This window comes from Pristis pectinata, chromosome 3, assembly GCF_009764475.1.
Source record: "Pristis pectinata isolate sPriPec2 chromosome 3, sPriPec2.1.pri, whole genome shotgun sequence".
Classification (NCBI taxonomy): domain Eukaryota; kingdom Metazoa; phylum Chordata; class Chondrichthyes; order Rhinopristiformes; family Pristidae; genus Pristis; species Pristis pectinata.
Window position 1 is genome coordinate 34,318,401 of NC_067407.1, and position 19,414 is coordinate 34,337,814.

Below are 19,414 nucleotides of genomic sequence, written 5' to 3' on the forward strand. Positions count from 1 at the left end.
CTATTACCCCACCAATTCAATGCCATTGCCTGGACAGCAAGATTAAGTACAGTGTCATGTTTTCTGTTTCTCTGCAATAAAGAAAGAAAAAAGAATCAGGTTTATTATGACTGACATATGTCGTGAAATTTGTTGATTTGTGGCAGAAGTACAGTGCCAGATGTAAAAATTACTGTAAGTTACAAAAATAAATAAATAGTGCAAAAGAGGAATAATGAGGTAGTGTTCATGGACTGTTCAAAAATTTGATGGCAGAGGGGAAGAAGCTGTTCCTAAAACATTGAGTGTGGGTCTTCAGGCTCCTGTACCTTCTCCCCAATGGTAGTAACGAGAAGAGGGCATGTCCCAGATGGTGAGGGCCCTTAATGATGGATGCCACCTTCTTGAGGCACCACCTCTTGAAGATGTCCTCGATGTTGGGAAGGGTTGTGCCCATGATGGAGCTGGCTGAGTCTACAACCCTCTGCAACCTCTTTCGATCCTGCACATTGGAGCCTTCATAACATGATGAAGAGGGTTGATGCAACCTGTCAGAATGCTCTCTACTGTACATCTGTAGAAATTTACAAGAGTCTTTGGTGACATACCAAATCTCCTCAAACTCCTAATGAAGTAGAGCTGCTGGTGTGCCCTCTTCATGATAGCATCAATGTGTTGGGCCCAAGATGGATCCTCTGAGATGTTGATGCTCAGGAACTTGAAGTTGCTCACCCTTTCCACCGCTGACTCTTCAATGACTGTGTTCTCCCGACTTCCCCTTCCCGAAGTCCACAATCAATTCCTTGGTCTTGCTAATGTTGAGTGCAAGGTTGTTGTTGCGACGCTATTCAACCAGCCGATCTATCTCACTCCTGCACGCCTCCTCATCATCATCTGAGATTCTGCCAACAACAGTGGTGTCATTGGCGAACTTATAGATGGTATTTGAGCTGTGCCTAGCCACACAGTCATGTGTAGAGAGAGTAGAGCAGTGGACTAAGCACCTGTGTTGATTGTCAGCGAGGAGATGTTATTGCCGGTCTGCACTGACTGTGGTCTCCCGATAAGGAAGTCAAGGATTCAGTTGCAGAAGGATGTACAGAGGCCCAGGTTTTGAAGCTTGTTGATTAGTACTGAGGGGATGATAGTATTGAATGCCGAGCTGTAGTCAATAAACAGCAGCCTGATGTAAGTATTGCTGTTGTCTAGGCACTCCAAAGCCAAGTGAAGAACCAGTGAGTTTGTATCCGCTGTAGACCTGTTGTGATGGAAGGCGAACTGCAGCAGGTCCAGGTCCTTGCTCAGGCAGGAGTTAATTCTAGCCATGACCAACCTCTCAAAGCACTTCATCACAGTAGATGTGAGTGCTACCGGGTGATAGCTGTTGAAGCAGCTCACCCTGCTCTTCTTGGGCATCAGTATGCTTGATGCCCTTTTTTGAAGCAGGTGGGAACCTCTGACTGCAGCAGTGAGAAGTTGAAGATGGCCTTAAACACTCCAGCCAGATGGTCAGCACAGATTTTCAGTACCTGGCCAGGTACACTGTTGGGACCTGATGCCTGCAAGGGTTCATGCTCTTGAAGGATGTTCTGGCGTCGGCCTCCGAGACAGAGATTACAGGGTCGCCAGATGTTGTGGGGATTTGCACAGGTGTAGTGTTATTCTCCCTTTCAAAGCATGCATAGAAAGTGTTGAGCTCTTCAGGGAGTGAAGCATCACTTCCATTTTGCCTTATAGGAACTAATGGCACGTAAACCCCGCCACAGTTGTCGTGCATCCGATTGTCTCAATAACTTCAGATGGAATTGCCTTTTCGCTCTCACTGTGGCCTTCCATAGGTTGTACCTGGACTTCTCGTAGGGTTCTGGATCGCCAAACTTGAACGCCACAGATCTAGCCCTCAGTGGACTGCAAATCTCCTGGTTCATCCAGGGCTTCTGGTTTGGGAAGACTTGATATGTTCTCGAAAGCACAGACTCATCTACTCAGGTCTTGATGAAGTCAGTGAAGGCTGTGGCATATTTATTCAGATCCGAAGATGAATCCCTGAATATGGTCCAGTCCATCTAGCCACGACAATATCCTCCCCAATACTATAAGCACTCCTTTCTACACTCTGTGGGCTAGACATTCAATAATGTAACATTGCTTTCCTCAGCACAATAAGCATGAAAATCAATTTTCCTGGTTTGGATCCCGATTACAATGGCTTTCAAACCAATCACAGTCTAGGCAGCCTTATCCTTGGACTGCATGCCAACCTGTCAGTTGAACCAGCCTTTTCCTGTCACAAATTGTACTTGCACGGATCAGTCACTTTCAACGTCTGACATGTACATTTGTGCTACTATACTTTGAAGGATGTTGTTGAGAAAAATTAGTTTACATTGTTCCAAAGCATGCCTGTCATTGAGTAATGCTGGAATTTACCTACTTCCTCTCCTTCAGCCCTGCTACCATTGCTATGTCCCGCTATGGTACCTATCCCTACCCATCTCTGAACTCACAACCCACTAACAGGTCTACTAAGCCAAAAACCTATCTCCCACAACCACTTGCCAACCCACCTGACAACCAATCACAGTCCAGGCAGCCTTATCCTTGGACCGCAGTCATTTCTGAACTTTTAAGTAAAGGACCCACAATAAACAGGTCTTTGGCAAACCCTTCAAAAACTGGCTGGTGTATCTCTGGGGGCATCAATGAATTTCTCAGCCGATTCTTTGCATCTAATCACAATGGAAAATTGCTTCAATTCTCCTCATAGAGGCCAAGTACCTTCTTGTTTTAGAAACGTTTCACTGCTTTGTTAAAGCATAATTTTGCAGATACTGAAGATTTTTGCTTTCGCCATGTACCAGCAACTTGATGGAAAAGATGTATTTTACCTGGCTTATCTGGTAAACTACGTCATGCTACATTATTTACTACTCTGAGGAATTAAAAGCAACTTGCATTTCTTAATTAGAGTCTTACTTTATACCACTCAGTAAAATAATGATGCAACTGGAAATTATATGATTCCCTTTAACCTTTCTCATATCCACAAAGAAGTTACTCACCAACAATGTGTCTCTTCCGCCCACGATGCTGAGTCCAAGCCCCGAACGCCCCTTTGAAATTTCCAGGATTGTCTCTTGGCCTGGGACTATAGGACAAGTTGCTGGATCTGGTACCACTGCAGGCGCGGATATATTAGCTTTACAAAGATGAGAATTCTGTATGATTAAACTGATAGAAGGTTCAGAAGCACATGTTCATTTGACTGTCAGGCCCCGAAGAAAACAAGCATTGCCTATGCTGCAGAAACTGTGGGCTCTAAATAAACCACATGTATTAACATATAATCTGCAACTAGGATTCTGAGTAGCCACTCTGATGAAAAGCAGTTTCTAAAAGAAAAATTCAGTGTTTAAGAGACATTTACATTTGGAGCAATTCTGCGCTGACTGATGATATACTTCTTAAGATTGATTGATAATGGCAAATAAAGAAGATCATTTGACTCATTTAACCTCATCTATTCTAGAGTGATACAAGGATCCACCTGTTATGTCAGCTGATTGCTTCTTAAACAATTAAAGGACTTTTGCTTTTGCTACTCTATACAGATGTTTATTCCAAACATTGATCAAACTTTGCATGGTAAACTACATCCTCTTTTTCACTCCCACAATTAAACTTGAGGTAATAATTGGGGTTAACATTTTCTAAACAACGTTAAATACCTTGTAAGATCACTTTTCAGATGACTCCTCTAGAGTTAGAGGAGTCTCATTCTAGCCATGACTCAGACACTGGGTATTGACCTTGTGATTCTTCTTCGTGCTGCCAACACGATTTGCATACAGACACAAGAGACTGGCATCTTCACCCTTCCTCCCCCGACCCGACTCCATCTGCCAATCACCCCTCTGCACCTGGATCAACCTATCACTTGCTAGCTTTTGCCTTGCCCCAACCCTCCCCCTCCCCTCTATAAGCTAGCTATCTCCCCTCTACTCTTTCAGTCCAGATGAAGGGTCTTGACCCAAAAAGTCAACTCTCCATTTCCCTCCACGAGATTTGCATGCTATACTTTGATGGCCCTCTAGGCTTGAATTAGTAATTGCATTCCACCTGGTGTAAACAGCACTATATAGTTTGATATTTATTACCTCTAATTAATAATCTATTGTTTTGCAATCCTATTAGCTACTTTGATAGATGCTCTATGTGCCTGTTTGTACTGGTGTTACGGACTAGGTTACTATTGGAGAATGTCCCTTTAAGATAGATCAAAATGGTGTGTGTGTGTGTGTGTGTGTGTGTGTGTGTGTGTGTGTGTGTGTGTGTGTGTGTGTGTGTGTGTGTATGTGTGTGGCGTGCCTACGTCAACAAAAGATAAAGGACGGAATGACGTTGTTGAAGAAGTCAATCAGAAGAGAGAGAGAGAGAGCGAGAGACACCAGCCTGCTAGTTTCTCTATCGATGGATGAGAAACGATAACTGTGTCTGTCACTACAATCCACGTACGGAAATTGGGAGTAATCCAGTGGAGTTCATTTTGTTGCTGACCTGTAGAGGGAAACAGGTATTTGTGTGGATAACCACGATTCGGATGTTTTTCGGGGTGAGGAAGTCACTACCGAGTAAACACTGAGGTGTCGTTTGGGTTCCATCGTGGAACATTTGGATTTTGTAATTACTCTCTATGTTCTCTCTACATCTACATTTTATCTTCAGACAACGGTGGTTGTTGAAGAAGCCTTTGCTCATGTTTCACCTTACAGCTTGCTGAACCGAACTTTAAGAACCATTCCTGGACTTGGAGTTTGGGAATTTGCCACACACACACTACGAGTTTAGTTTTGGAGTTAATGTTTAAGATTTTAACATTTTTATTTCTAACATTATAACATTTTTACTTTTATTTTTCTTATTATCATAAGTAGTTTTAATAAAGTAGTTTTTAACACTGAATCATGACTCAGTGTGTTTTTCTTGTTGCTGGTTCGTAACACTGGCTTTAAATTTACTGAAACATTTTATCCATTTCAAGATTATTCATGGCATATATTTTTCACTTATTGTTCCAGTGCATAGACTTCATTTGGCTGTAATTGCAATCACTTCCTGTCAGAATAACATGCTTTCCAGATTTTGTCACTTAGGCAATAGAAAATTATACAACATTGATTAATAGTTTCTCTCTGAACTCACAGAACTTGCTCCACTCTGATATCACAGAGGCCACTGGAAGCTCACATTGATCCACCTCTCCATGATACACTGTCTTCTAAATGTATTGTTCTGCCCAACATCTATTAATCACTAAAATTGTACTGTAATTACTGTTAGTTTGAAATTACTAGGGAAATTACTAGGCGGCACGGTAGTGTAGTGGTTAGTGTAATGCTATTACAGCGCCAGTGATCAGGGTTCGATTCCCACCACTGTCTGTTAGGAGTTTGTATGTTCTCCCCGTGACTGCGTGGGATTCCTCAGGTGCTCTGGCTTCCTCCCACATTCCAAAGATGTATGGGTTAGTAGGTTAACATTGGTGTAATTGGGCAGAGCGGGCTCATTGGGTCGGAAGGACCTGTTACCATGCTGAATACATAAAGTATAAAGTTTAAAAAGTTTAAAAACTAGACTCTGAAAATGAGCACAATCAAAAAGTGATACTGTATAAGTTATAGAATAAATATTTATTGCTTTGTGAATGAATTTATTAGATATTGGATTTCCAGATAGCATTTGATAAAATTCTAAATAGAGTACTGTAAATGATTAAAGGTTAACATACAGAAAGAAAGGAAATGGGCAGAGGCATATTAAACCAAATTCTCAAATAAGTGGAAGTAGGGCTGTGCCTGGAGCAGAACTTCTTTAAGGGTCTCAAGCTATTTCTTGGGGATTTTGCAGGTAACTTTAATTTCTTTGTTTTGACCTGTGCCCCTGTGCAGATGGCAAAAGTGATTTGGAACATTTGATGGCCAGGAGAACATCAGAAATTGTTCCTGATTCTAGCTCAAGGTGCTTGATGGAAGCAAGTCAATACTGGGAGTATATCTAAACCTCTTTGCTTAAAGGTGTATCATCACACCTCAGCCTATGTTGCCTATTCAACAATCCACAGAGCATAGGACTTTCACAACAACATGAATTTTATTTTCAGAGATATGTAAAAAAAGGCTGTAATATGAAAGTGTAGTGAGCTTGTGAAATAATTTTCTCACATATTGTAAATGGGTTAAATATCACTATATAATCAAGGAACAATAATTGGACAGCTTCAATTAACCTTTAATCTAGGATTGAAATGGGAATTCCAGATAGGTTACCCCATTAGAAAGTGGAAAAGTTGGAGGTACTTACTGTGATCTGAGAACTCAGAATCTGAGTTAAGGTATGAAAGTGGTGGAAGGGCAGATGGTTGCAGGGACCTGTCCTCACAACTGATGGTCAACTTTACTGCTCCTTTCGCTTTTTTGAGAAGGTTGATAGCCTAGTAGAAGAAAATAATTCAGAAATAAATGTGTACTGTATCCAATTTCAATCAGCTGATAATACAGAAACGTATACGACTGGAACATACTAACCTTTGGCCACCAGTCCCACAGAGAACTGCCAGTTAACTGTATTGTACTGCGTGGGTCAGTTCTTTGACGATACTTGCACCCTAACTTTCAAATGCGGAAGTTAGAAATCAGATGGAGGTCAGAAACTGGTGTCTCTGACCTCTTACCCAAGGAACTTACCACTTACATATCAGGCATAACTCAGCCCATGAAATCAAACTTGTTATCTTTGTCAAATTGAACTGATGCACTCCTGTAGTCTGATGGAATGATTTTCAAAAAGAAATATTGCTATTGTAAAAACTTACTGTATGTCCCAAATATTCACTGAAAAAATTTAAAAATTATCGACTTTACATTTCATTTACTATTAAAATACAAAACCAGATTCAAATTTTCAGTGAACAGTTTTGGAAAAATGAAATTACACTGCCTGTGGAAATTTAATTAGTCGCCATAAAGCTTACTATCAGTTTAATCCAAATTCATACTGTTCAAGATTAGTTAAAGTGAAAATTGTTCAGGCCTTATTGTTGCAGACAAACCTAGAAGCTCAAAATAGGAAAAACATTTCCTTCCTCACAGTAATGATTATAGAATTCACAATCTTAATTTAATAGATTGCTTCCAACAACATAGTCCTCAATAGTATTTGACTATGAGCAGCTGGTGAATGCCAACCTTCTTAGGTTCACCGCGTTCACTGTAATAGAGTTTTGCTTCTCTTTGCCCATCTGTATCAGCAAGCAATGCATAAAAGGCCCCGCAGTATGTTATGTATATGTCCATATGCTGAATAACCAATTCGCTATACCATCAAATGGATTCATCATTCATGTCTTCACTTTCTGTCTGTATACTTCAAGCAATAAGATTTGAGTGCTAAGAGTAAGATGCTTTATAATATAAAACTGTCAGCAGGAATTATACATGGAAATGTCCTGAAGGCTGTTCTGCTTAATGAAAGGTAAGGGGGGGGGGGGGGCGGGGGGGGGGAAGCTCCTGGAAAGGCTGAGATGTGGAGTATTACAGGTTCTTTGTTCTTTCCCTGGGGCCTCAATTTGTCTCACCTCCAGAGTTAAGGAAGGAGAACTATGAAATGCCTGTAAAATTTCAAGCCTTTCATATTCTGCAGAGTTTATGTGCTTTAATGGGTCATCTTAGCTGATAGATTTCTTCTTCTTAGACAGTTCCTTGGGATTGAGTGGACTTACTTCCACTCTGATACTGTTGGTTCTGAGGTGGCTAATGAGGCCAATTATGGGAACAATGGACTCTGCCACAGATGGACCAGATGGAAAGGTCAGGTGGCTGGTTTGAGGTTGTCCTTTTCTTCACTGATTACACAGGTCCTCTGAATGCTCCTGATACCGGGGGCATTCAGAGGACCTGAATGTTCCTGGTTCATCCCAATTGCTTGTTTTCCACTTTGAGTGAAATGCAATATCGCCCACTGACTCTTGGAAATAACAAGAGTCAAAGGGAATATTGCATTTCTTTAAGGAGGCTTTGAACACATCCTTGAATCTCTTCCTCTGGCAGCTGGTAATCAGTCGTTTGCCCAAAGTAGCCAACAGTACAATTAGGGCCTCAATTCCGGGGATATTGACCTGGGAGAAGATACTGATAGGAGCTCATTCATCTTTACAGTGATTTTGGATGACTTTGCTGAGTCCGCTGCAATGGTATTTTTTGAGTGCCATGAAATGCCTGCTGTAAGTGGCCCACATTTCAGAAGCATTAGGGAGTTTCAACTCCAAAGTTTAAGTTTATTGTCATAGGCAAATGAACACAGGGTATAAATACCATGAAAATTAGCTTTTTGAAGCAGCAGAACCGTACGTTAAAAACATAACAAACGTAAGTTAACGTAAACTTAAATATAAATTATACATACACGTGTGCAAAAATAAGCAACAAAATAAACATAACGAGGGCACAGATCACTGTCGTCAGGCAGACATTGAGCTTTTGCCAAGTTAAAGAGTGTCTTCAAACGCCCCTTTCCTCCAAAGGCTGTGCTGGCACATTGAAGACAGTGGTGAATCGATGTCTGCATTCACTGAGAGATCGCTCCTGAGATATGGGAAATGGTTTCAGTTTTCCTGGGTCACACTGTGAACCTCTATTGTTGGAGAGCAGTGTGCTGCAGCAGGGAGGTTGGCAGAGGACCTTTGTCCTGAAGTTGAACCTCATACTCAACATCTACTTATCAGTGAAATCATTGACGATGGCTCAGAGCTTGGCCTCTGAGCATGCACAGACACAAACATCATCTGCATACTGTAGCTCAATTACAGAGGCTTGGGTAACTTTAGTTCTGGAGTGTAATCACCATAGGATGAACAACTTCCCATTTGCTCTGAAAATTAGCTCTTCTCCCAGTTAAGGTCGGTGGCAAACAAGCTGCATCATTGCCCCAACATTTTTCTTAATCCTTCTTGCTGTAATATTGCACTTCACTTTCATCAAACTTCCCACAGGAGTGAGAGATTACTCAGAAATCACAAATAAAGATAATGGGGATCTTGGTCAACCAAAATCATTCTGAAGCAACAGAAAATGATGACCAAGAGGACCCCAGAGTCTAACACAAACAAATAATATGATTACCTTTTCAGGAGGTTGTGCCACCACACTTTCATCGTCCACAGCCAGAATTCTATCCCCTACTTTGATCCTTCCATCCTAAAATGATAAATTGCATAAATTGGTATAAGATTTGTTTTACTGAAGTAGTCTTTCTTTTACAATATTTTTATTAATTCCACAAAGAAAATACAGAGTACATGAATCAAAAAGAAGATAAAATACTACTAAATACATTGTGTTAAATCATACTTGAAATCACAATACCGTATACTAGTAATCAAAAATGATAATTAATAAATAACAAATAAATTGGAATAATTTTATTATAAAAAAATCTAAACCCACTACCAAGACCGAAGCTGTTTGGTTAAAAAAAAAAGGACAGGGAAAAGCCCTTAACACATAATGATATCAGCCAATATCTGTACTTTAACCACCAGATCAAAGGTTTTGAAAATAGTTCAAAAAAGATCCCCACAATGTTTGAAAGTCTAAGTTAGATTCAGAAATTGAACAACGGATCTTCTCTAAATTGAAGTATGACATAAGATCCCGTAACCATTGAACATGAGTAAGTGGAGTAACCTCCTTCCATTTAAGCAACACAGCCCTCCTGGTTATAAAAGAAATAAAGGCCAAAATGTGTAGATCAGAAGTCTCCAAAGTTATATCTTTTTCTCCAACAACCCCAAATAATGCAGTCAAAAGATTAGGTTTAAAATTTATTTTAAAAAGCACAGAAAAAGTTTGAAACACCTCTATCCAGTATTTTTTTAAGACTCAGACATGTCCAAAACACGTGGATTAAAGAATCCTCTCCATTATTGCATTTATCACAACAAGGAGATATATCCAAATAAAAACGAGATAGCTTGTCTTTGGACAAGCGAGCTCTATGTGAGCTTTAAATTAAAGGAGAGAGTGACGGGCGCATAATGATGAAGTATTGACCAATTAAAAAATTTCATTCCAAGTTTCCTCAGAAATTGTAATCTGCAAGTCTTGTTCCCAAGCATTTTTAATTTTATCTAAAGGAGCCTTGTTCACTCCTAATAACCTGCCATAAATATTAGATATTGAGCCATCATAAAAAGGCTTCAAATTAAAAATTACATCTATTAAGTTCTTATCAGGACTCATAGGAAATGCGTGTAATTGAAATCGGAGAAAGTCTCTAATTTGAAAATATCGAAAAAAATGAGTCCTTTTATTCCTGTCCTTTTTTGATTGTCTTGATTCAATTATATCTTCTTATATGTGGAAAAACAAACATCCTAGATTAAATAAAGCTCACCTTCAGAAAGTTAAAAGTTTTTTTTATTTACAGCATAGTAACAGGCCCTTCTGGCCCAATGAGTCCGTGCCGCCCATTTTAAACCCCCAAATTAACCTACCCGTACGTCTTTAGAATGTGGGAGGAAACCGGAGCACCCGGAATGAAACCCACACAGACACGGGGAGAACGTACAAACTCCTTACAGACAGCAACGGGAATCAAACCCCGAACGCTGGCGCTGTAATAGCGTTGTGCTAACCGCTACACTGAAGTAGTCAACAACTATGTTTTGAAAAAGAAAATTGTGCTTTACTGTGGCCTATATTTTGCAGTAAAAGTAAGTGAGGACAAAAATGGATTCCTGTGGGGAGTGGGGGAGGTGGGGAGAGAAAGGCCATGATAATAAACAATTACATAAGACAATAGTAAGGTCTGACCTTGGCTGGGAGAACAAGAGATCAAATTAAAATGGATAGAGATAAATGACAACTGGGCATAAAGTCATGGTGGAAGTAATTTATAGGCTCCCTATTAGCAGAAACACTTCTTGTGAGAGTATGTAATTAAAAAAATGAACAGCTTGTAGCAAAGGTTATCCAGTAATCATATGGGACTTATATCTTCATAATGATTGGGAAAATTAAATTGAGAAAAACAGTTTGAAGGAGAAGTTCATAGAATGCATTCGGGACAGTTTCCTGGAGCAACATTTCAGGAAACCATCTTATGAACAAAGGTTATTTTAGATATTTCCTTCTGTAATTACATGGTTAGTTAATTAGTAATCTCATAGCTAGGGATCCTCAAGGGAAAAGTAACCACAAAATGGTAAAGTTTTATATTAAGAGTGATGTTTAATTTTATTTAAGACAAATAAATAGGTACAAGAGAAGAACTGCTTTCAGTAGCTTAGGAAATGAGATTAGGAGAATTGCCAAGGAAATATATTGTAAATTTCAACATTCTGTCAAGAGTTACAAACTCTAAAGGAAAAATGATCGATCCACAACTAACTAAGAGTTTAAGGGTAGTATTTGATTATAAAGTGGGTGCCATAACCCTGAAGATCGGAAGACTTTTGGGAACCAACAACAGATGACCAAAATTGATACAGAGGAGGTATAGATAAGGAATGATATGTTTGCCTCTCAGTCTTCTCAGGAATCCACTTAGTGAGTGGGTTGTCCAATATATTGAGTAGGATTAACCTCCACTGACTGGAGTTTAGCAGAGTACGAGATTACCTCACTGAGGCATATAAGATTCTGAGAGGGATTGACATGGAAGATGGGGAGGGGCTATCTGCAAAGTATATAATTAGGGACATGGTGTCAGCCCAATTGGTTAGGCATATAGAACTGAAATGAAAATTGTGAATATTTGGAATTCTCTACATCAGAGGCCACGAATGCTCTGTCACTAGTGTAATCAAGGCTGAGGTTGATACATTTTTGGACAGTAAGGGAATGTAGGGATATAGGGATGGAATAGGAACATAGACAAAGTATGACATCAGCCAAGATCGTGAAGTGGGGAGCAGACTCAAGGTACTGTATGGCCGACTCCTCTTTTTATTTCTCAAACTTTTGGGTGTTCAGTTTGAGGACTACAGTTAAACCACAATAGAGGTTAAATAGTTTTGCTGAAATCCAACATTATAGTTTAAATGCCAATGTCGACTAAATTTGGAAGAACGTAATCTGATACCAGTGCAAGTACATTGACACTCCAGTCAGATGAAGTCTCATGTTGAGTCACTTCAGAATTAATTCAGCTCTTAATTTCCAAGCTCTAATACACAAATTGAGCATTAGTTTGAAGCCAAAATTTCATTGGACAGGTGTTAAATATTCTTTTAAGGATTATAAAAGGAAATGCACACATGGGCCAAAAAAAGACTTCCCATTTTGATCAGGATCATCTCTGTCTTTGCTCCTTATTTTGCACTTCAATAACTTCCTGACATGTTAATGAAAAAATAAAGCATTTACTGTTCATCTCCAATTGCCCCTGAACAGGGAGAGGGGAGGGGGTGGTTAAAATTCAGTCTGGAGTCACAACATGCCAGAACAAGCAAGGGTGGCTGATTTCCTTCCCTGTCGGGAAACAGATGGGTTTTAACATAAATCCATTAATTTCATGGTTATTGTTCCTGACACTAGACAATTTCTAATTCCAGATTTATTTACTTGAATTTAAATTCCCCACCTGCCATGGTGGAAATTAAATTTGTGTCTCTGCACCAATAATCCAGAACATATACATAATGCTGCTAAATCCTGAACGTGTATTTTCAAAGTATTTGTCTATCTTCATTCTTGGTTGAGGCACAATCACCTTCAGCTACAAATCAGGACAATTAAAGCCATCATTAAAGCCACACACTCTTCCCTCACCAATGTTGCAGACAAACCCAACTGTTGGTAACTAAAAGCTTTTGTAAAGACAGTGTACCTTTACTTTCATACTATCACCCATCTTCGAACCTGATATCACTCTATTGACCACTGAATCTCTCATGCATTTGACTCTTCTAGATTTGATTACTCCAATGTTAAACTGGGCTCCAATTCTGCATGCTCCATTAATGTTCACATTCTCTACATTTGCTAATCTACATTGGCTCCTGATATAACAATGCCTGAAAATTTAAGTCCTTACCAAATGTTTAAATTTTCTTAAGTCCACCAACATTCACAGCACTATAACAATAGTGCGTTTCTCTGACTGTGAATGTTTGTACTAGTCCACCTGCTACCCTTTTGTTGCCTCAAAATTGTGGCACCATACCTTCAGCTACTTTTATTCCGCAATCTGTAATGTCCTTCCTAAACCTCTTAAATTTTTCCCCTTTATTAAGAAACCATCTCTTAAATCAGGATTTTGATCACTTCTCTGAATATCTCCTTCCTTGGTTCAACATCCAGTTCTTTCCCAACATCCAGTCCTTTCCTAACATCCATGTAAAGCATCTTGGGATGTGTTGAGGGTGCTATACAAATGTAAATTGTTTTATCAATGCATCTATCTGAATATGGCAATTAAATAATGGTTTACTATAGGTTGCAGTACACAAAGCTTAATCAGTTTAATATTAAAAAAACTCAAGTCATTTACTAAGATGATTTTCTGTCTAAAGCTGCAAGGCTAAGGCACACATAACTGTGTCTCCTGGATATTGGGAATAGTTATTTTAAAACATTTTAAGACCGCCAGTGTCATTAGAAAGTGTTTTATCTACATTGTTGAAAGAAGAATGCAGTCTCAGAGATCTAAATTGCCCAAAAAACATCAAGCACTTACAATGCAAAATTAGTTGAGTCAGTTGCTTACCTTTATTGCTGCTCCATTGTCAGTAAGGCTTTTAATAATGACTCCTTCGTTTGTGTTGTCTTCACTGATAGCTAGACCAAGACCACTCTGGTCCTAATAGATTTCAGAAGTCAATATATTAGATGCTGAACATTTGTGATTGTTCATCACTGATTTTCAATTTCTATGAATGGTCATCATTTTGCAATTCAATGTCATAATTAACTTGTCAAATAACACGCTATAAGTTTCTGCATGGCTCAAAAGAAACCCCTTAAAATCCATCTCCATTGTCAATGGAAAAATGTCTCACAGAAAAAAAGAGTTAGCTGATCTCAATGATGGCAGTAGGAGCACTGAAATTGGCTTGGTGTTCTAGAACTGGTTAGGAAAAGGGTTGAATATGAACCCTTTCATCAGCTTAATGCAGTTTGTGCCAATGGAGCTAGACCCAAGGAGATAGGAACTAGAAAAACAGCACTACATATTCTGCCAATGGTATGAACATGGAATTTTCCAATTTCAGGTAACCCTTACCTCCTGTGTTCCCTTCTTTCTCTCCTTCTGACGCACCTCCGGTCCTCCCACTTCTGTTCCTTTTCCCATATCCCCTTTTTAGCCCCCCATCACCCACATTCATCCTCCTCTCCCTCCTAGTTCCATCCACCTATTACCCACACATTTCACCCACAAGATCCCCTCCCTCATCTGATTCTATCTGCCCTTCATCTCTCCCTTAACGATTCCCATTATCACCTTTGTTACTTCTCAGATTCCAGCACTTGTAACCTTTGCTTCCCCACTTATCACCCTCCGTCTCCATTTTCAACCTACTCTCCCACATGGCTCCATCTGCCTTTTTTCCCCGTTGTCTGCTTCAACTTATCACCCACCTGCCTCTATTGTCCAACTCCATCCCTCCCCCTCCCGGCTCCTTCTGCCAATCATCCCCCACCTATCCTATCATGTAATAGCCCCTCTCCTCTATAAAGAGTTATCTATCTTCCCTCTCCACTCTCAGTCCTGATGCAGGGCCTCAACCAGAAACATTTCAATTCCTTTTTGCCCACAGATGCTTCTCGACCCGCTGAGTTCCTCAAGCAGTTTGTTTTTTGCTGCCAATTCCAGCATCTGCAGTCTCTTGTCTCCTGGTACAAAATAGCTTGGTTGTAATAGAAACCAACAGCCTCAGTCCCAGGACGCAGTCACACAAGTTATTCAGGGCACTGTTCTAGACTTAAAACACATAGGTCTATTTCATTAGTGACTATACTTCATTTAACAGCAAGACTTAGATAACATTCTGGCAAGAGCTGTATGGCAAGTAACATGGGTTACACACAAAGTTATATTTAGGTCACTATGGAGCAGATCAGAGGCCAAGTATTCTCTGGTCAACAATTCAGTCCTTGACCCCTTGACTCCTTTCTACTATTTACAAGGACACAACTACACCATAATAGAATTCTCTCCATTTGCCTAATTCCATAACTCTATAAGCAAGCTTGACACAATACACAACAGAGCAGCCAACTTGACCAGATCTACTGTGCTGAATGGCCCATCATAGCTATGGTGTGTACCATCTACAAGGTGCACTGCCGCAACTCGTCCAGAGTTCTGGGGCGGTATCTAAATCTGTCAAGTCTACCACCTAGAATTCAAGGGCTTGAAGATGAATGGGAATACACAAATGCAAGTTGGAAATATAATAACGGTTTCTTCATATTTGTTGGATTAGAAATCCTCAAACTCCTGCCCAATAGCATCATGGGAATATCTTCACCACAAGGACCAACTTTTAACATGGCAATGAGAACTTTCTGTGGAATTCTTCCACTAATGTTATTAAACAGCAGTTACCAGCAGTTTAGATATATACCATTAGATTATAACGTGACATATTCAGAATCAAAATCAGGTTTATAATCACTGACTTATATGATGTGAAATTTAGTGTAAAGACATAAAATTACTATAAATTACAAAATCGTGAAGGGCAAAACAAAATAACAAGGTAATGTTCATTGACTGTTGATGGATGCTGCCTTCTTGAGTCACAGAGTGCATCTATTTTTCTACAACAGTGAACTTCTTTTAGAACTACATTTATTATGCACGAAGCAGTTAAATAAAGGCAATCAACTGCTCATCTTTTTAAAGGTCAGATTTATTCCTTATGGCTATCCCTCAACAGTAATGTACATACCTAATTAATTTATTACTGCTGTAACCTGTTCTTTTTGCAGCTAATTTCATTGCAGCTACTCTTTGCACAGATGGAAAAGAGCTGCTGTTTTAATAAATAACTAAATCCATTATGCTGCTCATTACTGATGCACATTAACCAGGGCTCAGATGCCAGTTTACTTCAGCACCTGCCTCCAGATGATGCTCATACCTTGGGTTTCCTTTTCTAGTCTCCTCTTCTTACAACCTTGGCACTAGTTCCTAATGGTTTCGCATGCATTTTAAGTCCTTATAAAAGCATTCAGAATTTTGATCAAATTATTGTGACACTGCTTTTTAATTGTTCGCATCTGTTTAAGTTCATACATACAAAATTTTTCACTTGCACTGATAGGTTTCTGCCCGCTCTCAAGTAAATCTGCACCTGGAGCGATGTGTAATTATAGCTGTAAGCTGACCCTGGGAATCTGGGTGCCAACTGCAAATGTCTACTTGTAAATGCCAGTCTACATCCTGTTTCAAGGTCTTGGTAATACACCCATACTGGAGTCATCTCATAATTATCTCTGTAAACTCCTTCATATATGAAATGAAGTTCAGCAAAAGGAAAATGTGTAGTCACTGGCATTAAACCATCTGGAACATTTGACACAGCTGTATTGATGAGAACTGGGATACTCTGTTGGCCAGGTGCTGGTTAATTCATTCCATGGAGATAATTTTCGGCAATCATTTAAAAGTAATAAAAATGCAAAAACTAAAAAAAGAATGGACTTGTGGTTTTACATTAAAATAAGTAATCCATTTTAAATTAAAAATACTTCAGCTCCATCTGGAGATATTACTTTTTCTTTTTACAAATTAGTCCTTCCAAATTCAATGAACACGCAGGATGTGTGGAGCTTATTATGTGTTCTTCTAGTCTGTTCCATTAATCATTCATTCCTACTGATAACCTATTTTCCATTTCCAGGCCTCAGCAGCCATTCATTATGCTTGAACTTAGTTAGCAAGTTTGAGTGAGTTCTGCAACATATAAAAAAATTTAAGAATTCGAATATTCACCTTTTTTTATTGCGCTAGAGTTCACAATGCAGCTTGGCATATATAATTTTTGACAACTTATATCTCCTCACTTACACAGATTAAGGTGATATTCAAAGTCTGATCTACATAGACTAAATTAAAATACAGAACATAAAAACTGGCCCTTTTGTTTTAGATTGCACTTGAAGTCATCCTTGCAATGTTTTGACTGTAAAATATATAATATTCTATTCAATGGATAAAAAATACCATTTTGTAATAGGAACTTAAAAATCACTGATTTAAACCATTTTCCTTACCTTTGTCAATAGTATGTTGTGTACGTTCTTGAAATTTGAAAAATCTGATTGAGTGGATGTCTGTTCCAGGGAGGGCAATGATCCTGTGGTATCTAGAATCTGATCAGGGTAATGATTATTGAAATTAGACCATTCCAGCATTGCCCACTACCACCTAGCCAGCACCAAAATGTCCAAATGCTGTTTAGAAAACCAAGCTAGAAGAATTTTAAGATTTCCTTTTGCAGTGAGGATTCTGGAAGGGTTGTGCCTTGTTTACTCTATGTGTTCATCAGTGTGAGGGATGCATCCATCAGAGAAAGAAACACATACCATTTCAGTCACCTAGTGTCACTATCAAGCTCTGATGGACCATGCTCTGCTCCAATTATTACCTTTGTTTCAACCTCAAGAGGATGCACTGTTGTAGTATTAGATCCATCCCACAGTCTCCGCTTGAGGTTGCTAATTAACACCAACCAAACCAGCAGTAATTTTGATTTCTAGCCCCTTTCACAAAAGGAAGTAGACTGACACTGTCCAAACTTATTTGTATGTGGAATAATTGTACTCATCAGAAGTAGGGACTTGAATTCTGTCTAACAATATTTGAAGCAAAGCAGTAGAGATAAAAGGTATGTGACTACACAGTACATAACATAAATTCCTCCCTTACAGCGTTCCCATGGAATTGTGCAAAGAAAATTCAACAAAACTTGTCAAATTCCCATCATTTCTTAACTTGTATTGCTTGCCTTGAGACAAAGTCATAGAATGAAAAGAAAAAGATTGAAATACCATCCCTCACCTTGCTCCCAGGGGTTGTACATAACTGATACTCTCTCAATTACTGGGCCACAAGAGTTTCCTGGTGATCCCAGTAAGTTTTGAAATCTAACTCACTTGCTAATACTGACAAGGAGCTTGGACCACATCTACTTATGATAATATTGATTTGAGGCATGGATAACTGGCACTTCACTAGAATTTTCGTAAGAATAAGTCTATGCGGATATTAATGACATTTAAAGGAATGGAGGGTAGAATGTTGTTGGGTGCACTAGAACCACGATATTCACAAGGCCAGCATTTACTGCTTATCCTTAGTCTTTGGATGTTTGGATATTGGATGTTCTTAAACCACTAAGGTCCATTCTGTTGGATAGGGTGTTCCAGGTATTTGGCCCAGTGGCAATGAAAGAACAGCAACATACTTCCAAGACAAAAAGGTGAAAGACTTCAAAGGGAACTTGTGTGTGGTGGCATGACATTGGTGTCTCGTGAATTCTGCAATGTCAAGAGCACAGTCTTGACACTGAAGAATGTCGTTGCAAAATAACAGACCCTCTCAAGGCCCTCCACACTGTGACCCTCTCACATGTTTGAGAGGGCCGCAGTCTCATTGTTAAAAAAGGGGTGCACTCTCAAGAGGTTCTCTTGCTCTCATTTTATAATTCAGACAAGGGTGAAAAGAATTTGTTTGTGTGTTAAAGATTGTAATGCTGGGTTCTAGAGGTCAGCTCATGCTTAAAGAAAAATTAATTTGCACATTACTCTTCATTCCTGGGAAGTATTCACCAGAATTTCCTGTGAGTGGCTGTGTTCATGGGTCCTGTATCTGCTATCTGGATTATCACATCATCTGGATTAGATCTTCCAGGAACAACTCAGACCTGACTGGCAAGGCCCAGCAGACTATAGTCCCATTCTTACTGGGAAACTGCAGAACTCAGGAGGCACCAATGTCATGCAATGTCAAGAGCACAGTCAAAGCGACAGCAAGGAAGAAGTTCAGGACTTCCCTATTAATGCACACTTACATGGGAATTCCAAATTTTCTTACAATTATGTTAGGAAATGCCAAGATTTCCATGTGAAATTGCTGGTATTTCTCAAAAGAATCTAGATTGTTAAGTTACAAGTTCTTAATGTGCAAGTTCATAACCGTCTTATTCCTCTGTTTGCCTTTCCTTTATTGATAAAGCACCTGAAACATTAACTCTGTTTCTCTCTCCACAGCTGCTGCTGACCTGCATCATCTTTTTTCCAATTTCCAATATCTGCAGTATTTTTCTTTTCATTTACTATATTCTGCTTAATTTTGAATAGATTTTTATTTCATAAATGACTAACACGTACAGATGTTTATCTCATAGAATTTACTCTGTTGAACTTAA

The 19,414-nt window shown here is 39.3% G+C and overlaps 1 protein-coding gene across 7 annotated transcripts in view; it reads right to left on the bottom strand.

Moving 5' to 3' along the window:
• The window catches only part of patj (PATJ crumbs cell polarity complex component), a 226,077-nt gene that overhangs the window by 46,202 nt on the left and 160,461 nt on the right, over positions 1-19,414 (bottom strand). For all 7 annotated transcript variants that reach the window (XM_052011643.1, XM_052011644.1, XM_052011648.1 and 4 more), the window contains 5 exons: positions 17,259-17,357; positions 13,744-13,836; positions 9,156-9,230; positions 6,340-6,469; positions 3,042-3,178 (listed from right to left, as the gene is read on the bottom strand). In XM_052011643.1, the coding sequence (XP_051867603.1) occupies positions 3,042-3,178; positions 6,340-6,469; positions 9,156-9,230; positions 13,744-13,836; positions 17,259-17,357 (534 nt within the window). The remainder of the gene's footprint in view (positions 1-3,041; positions 3,179-6,339; positions 6,470-9,155; positions 9,231-13,743; positions 13,837-17,258; positions 17,358-19,414) is intronic.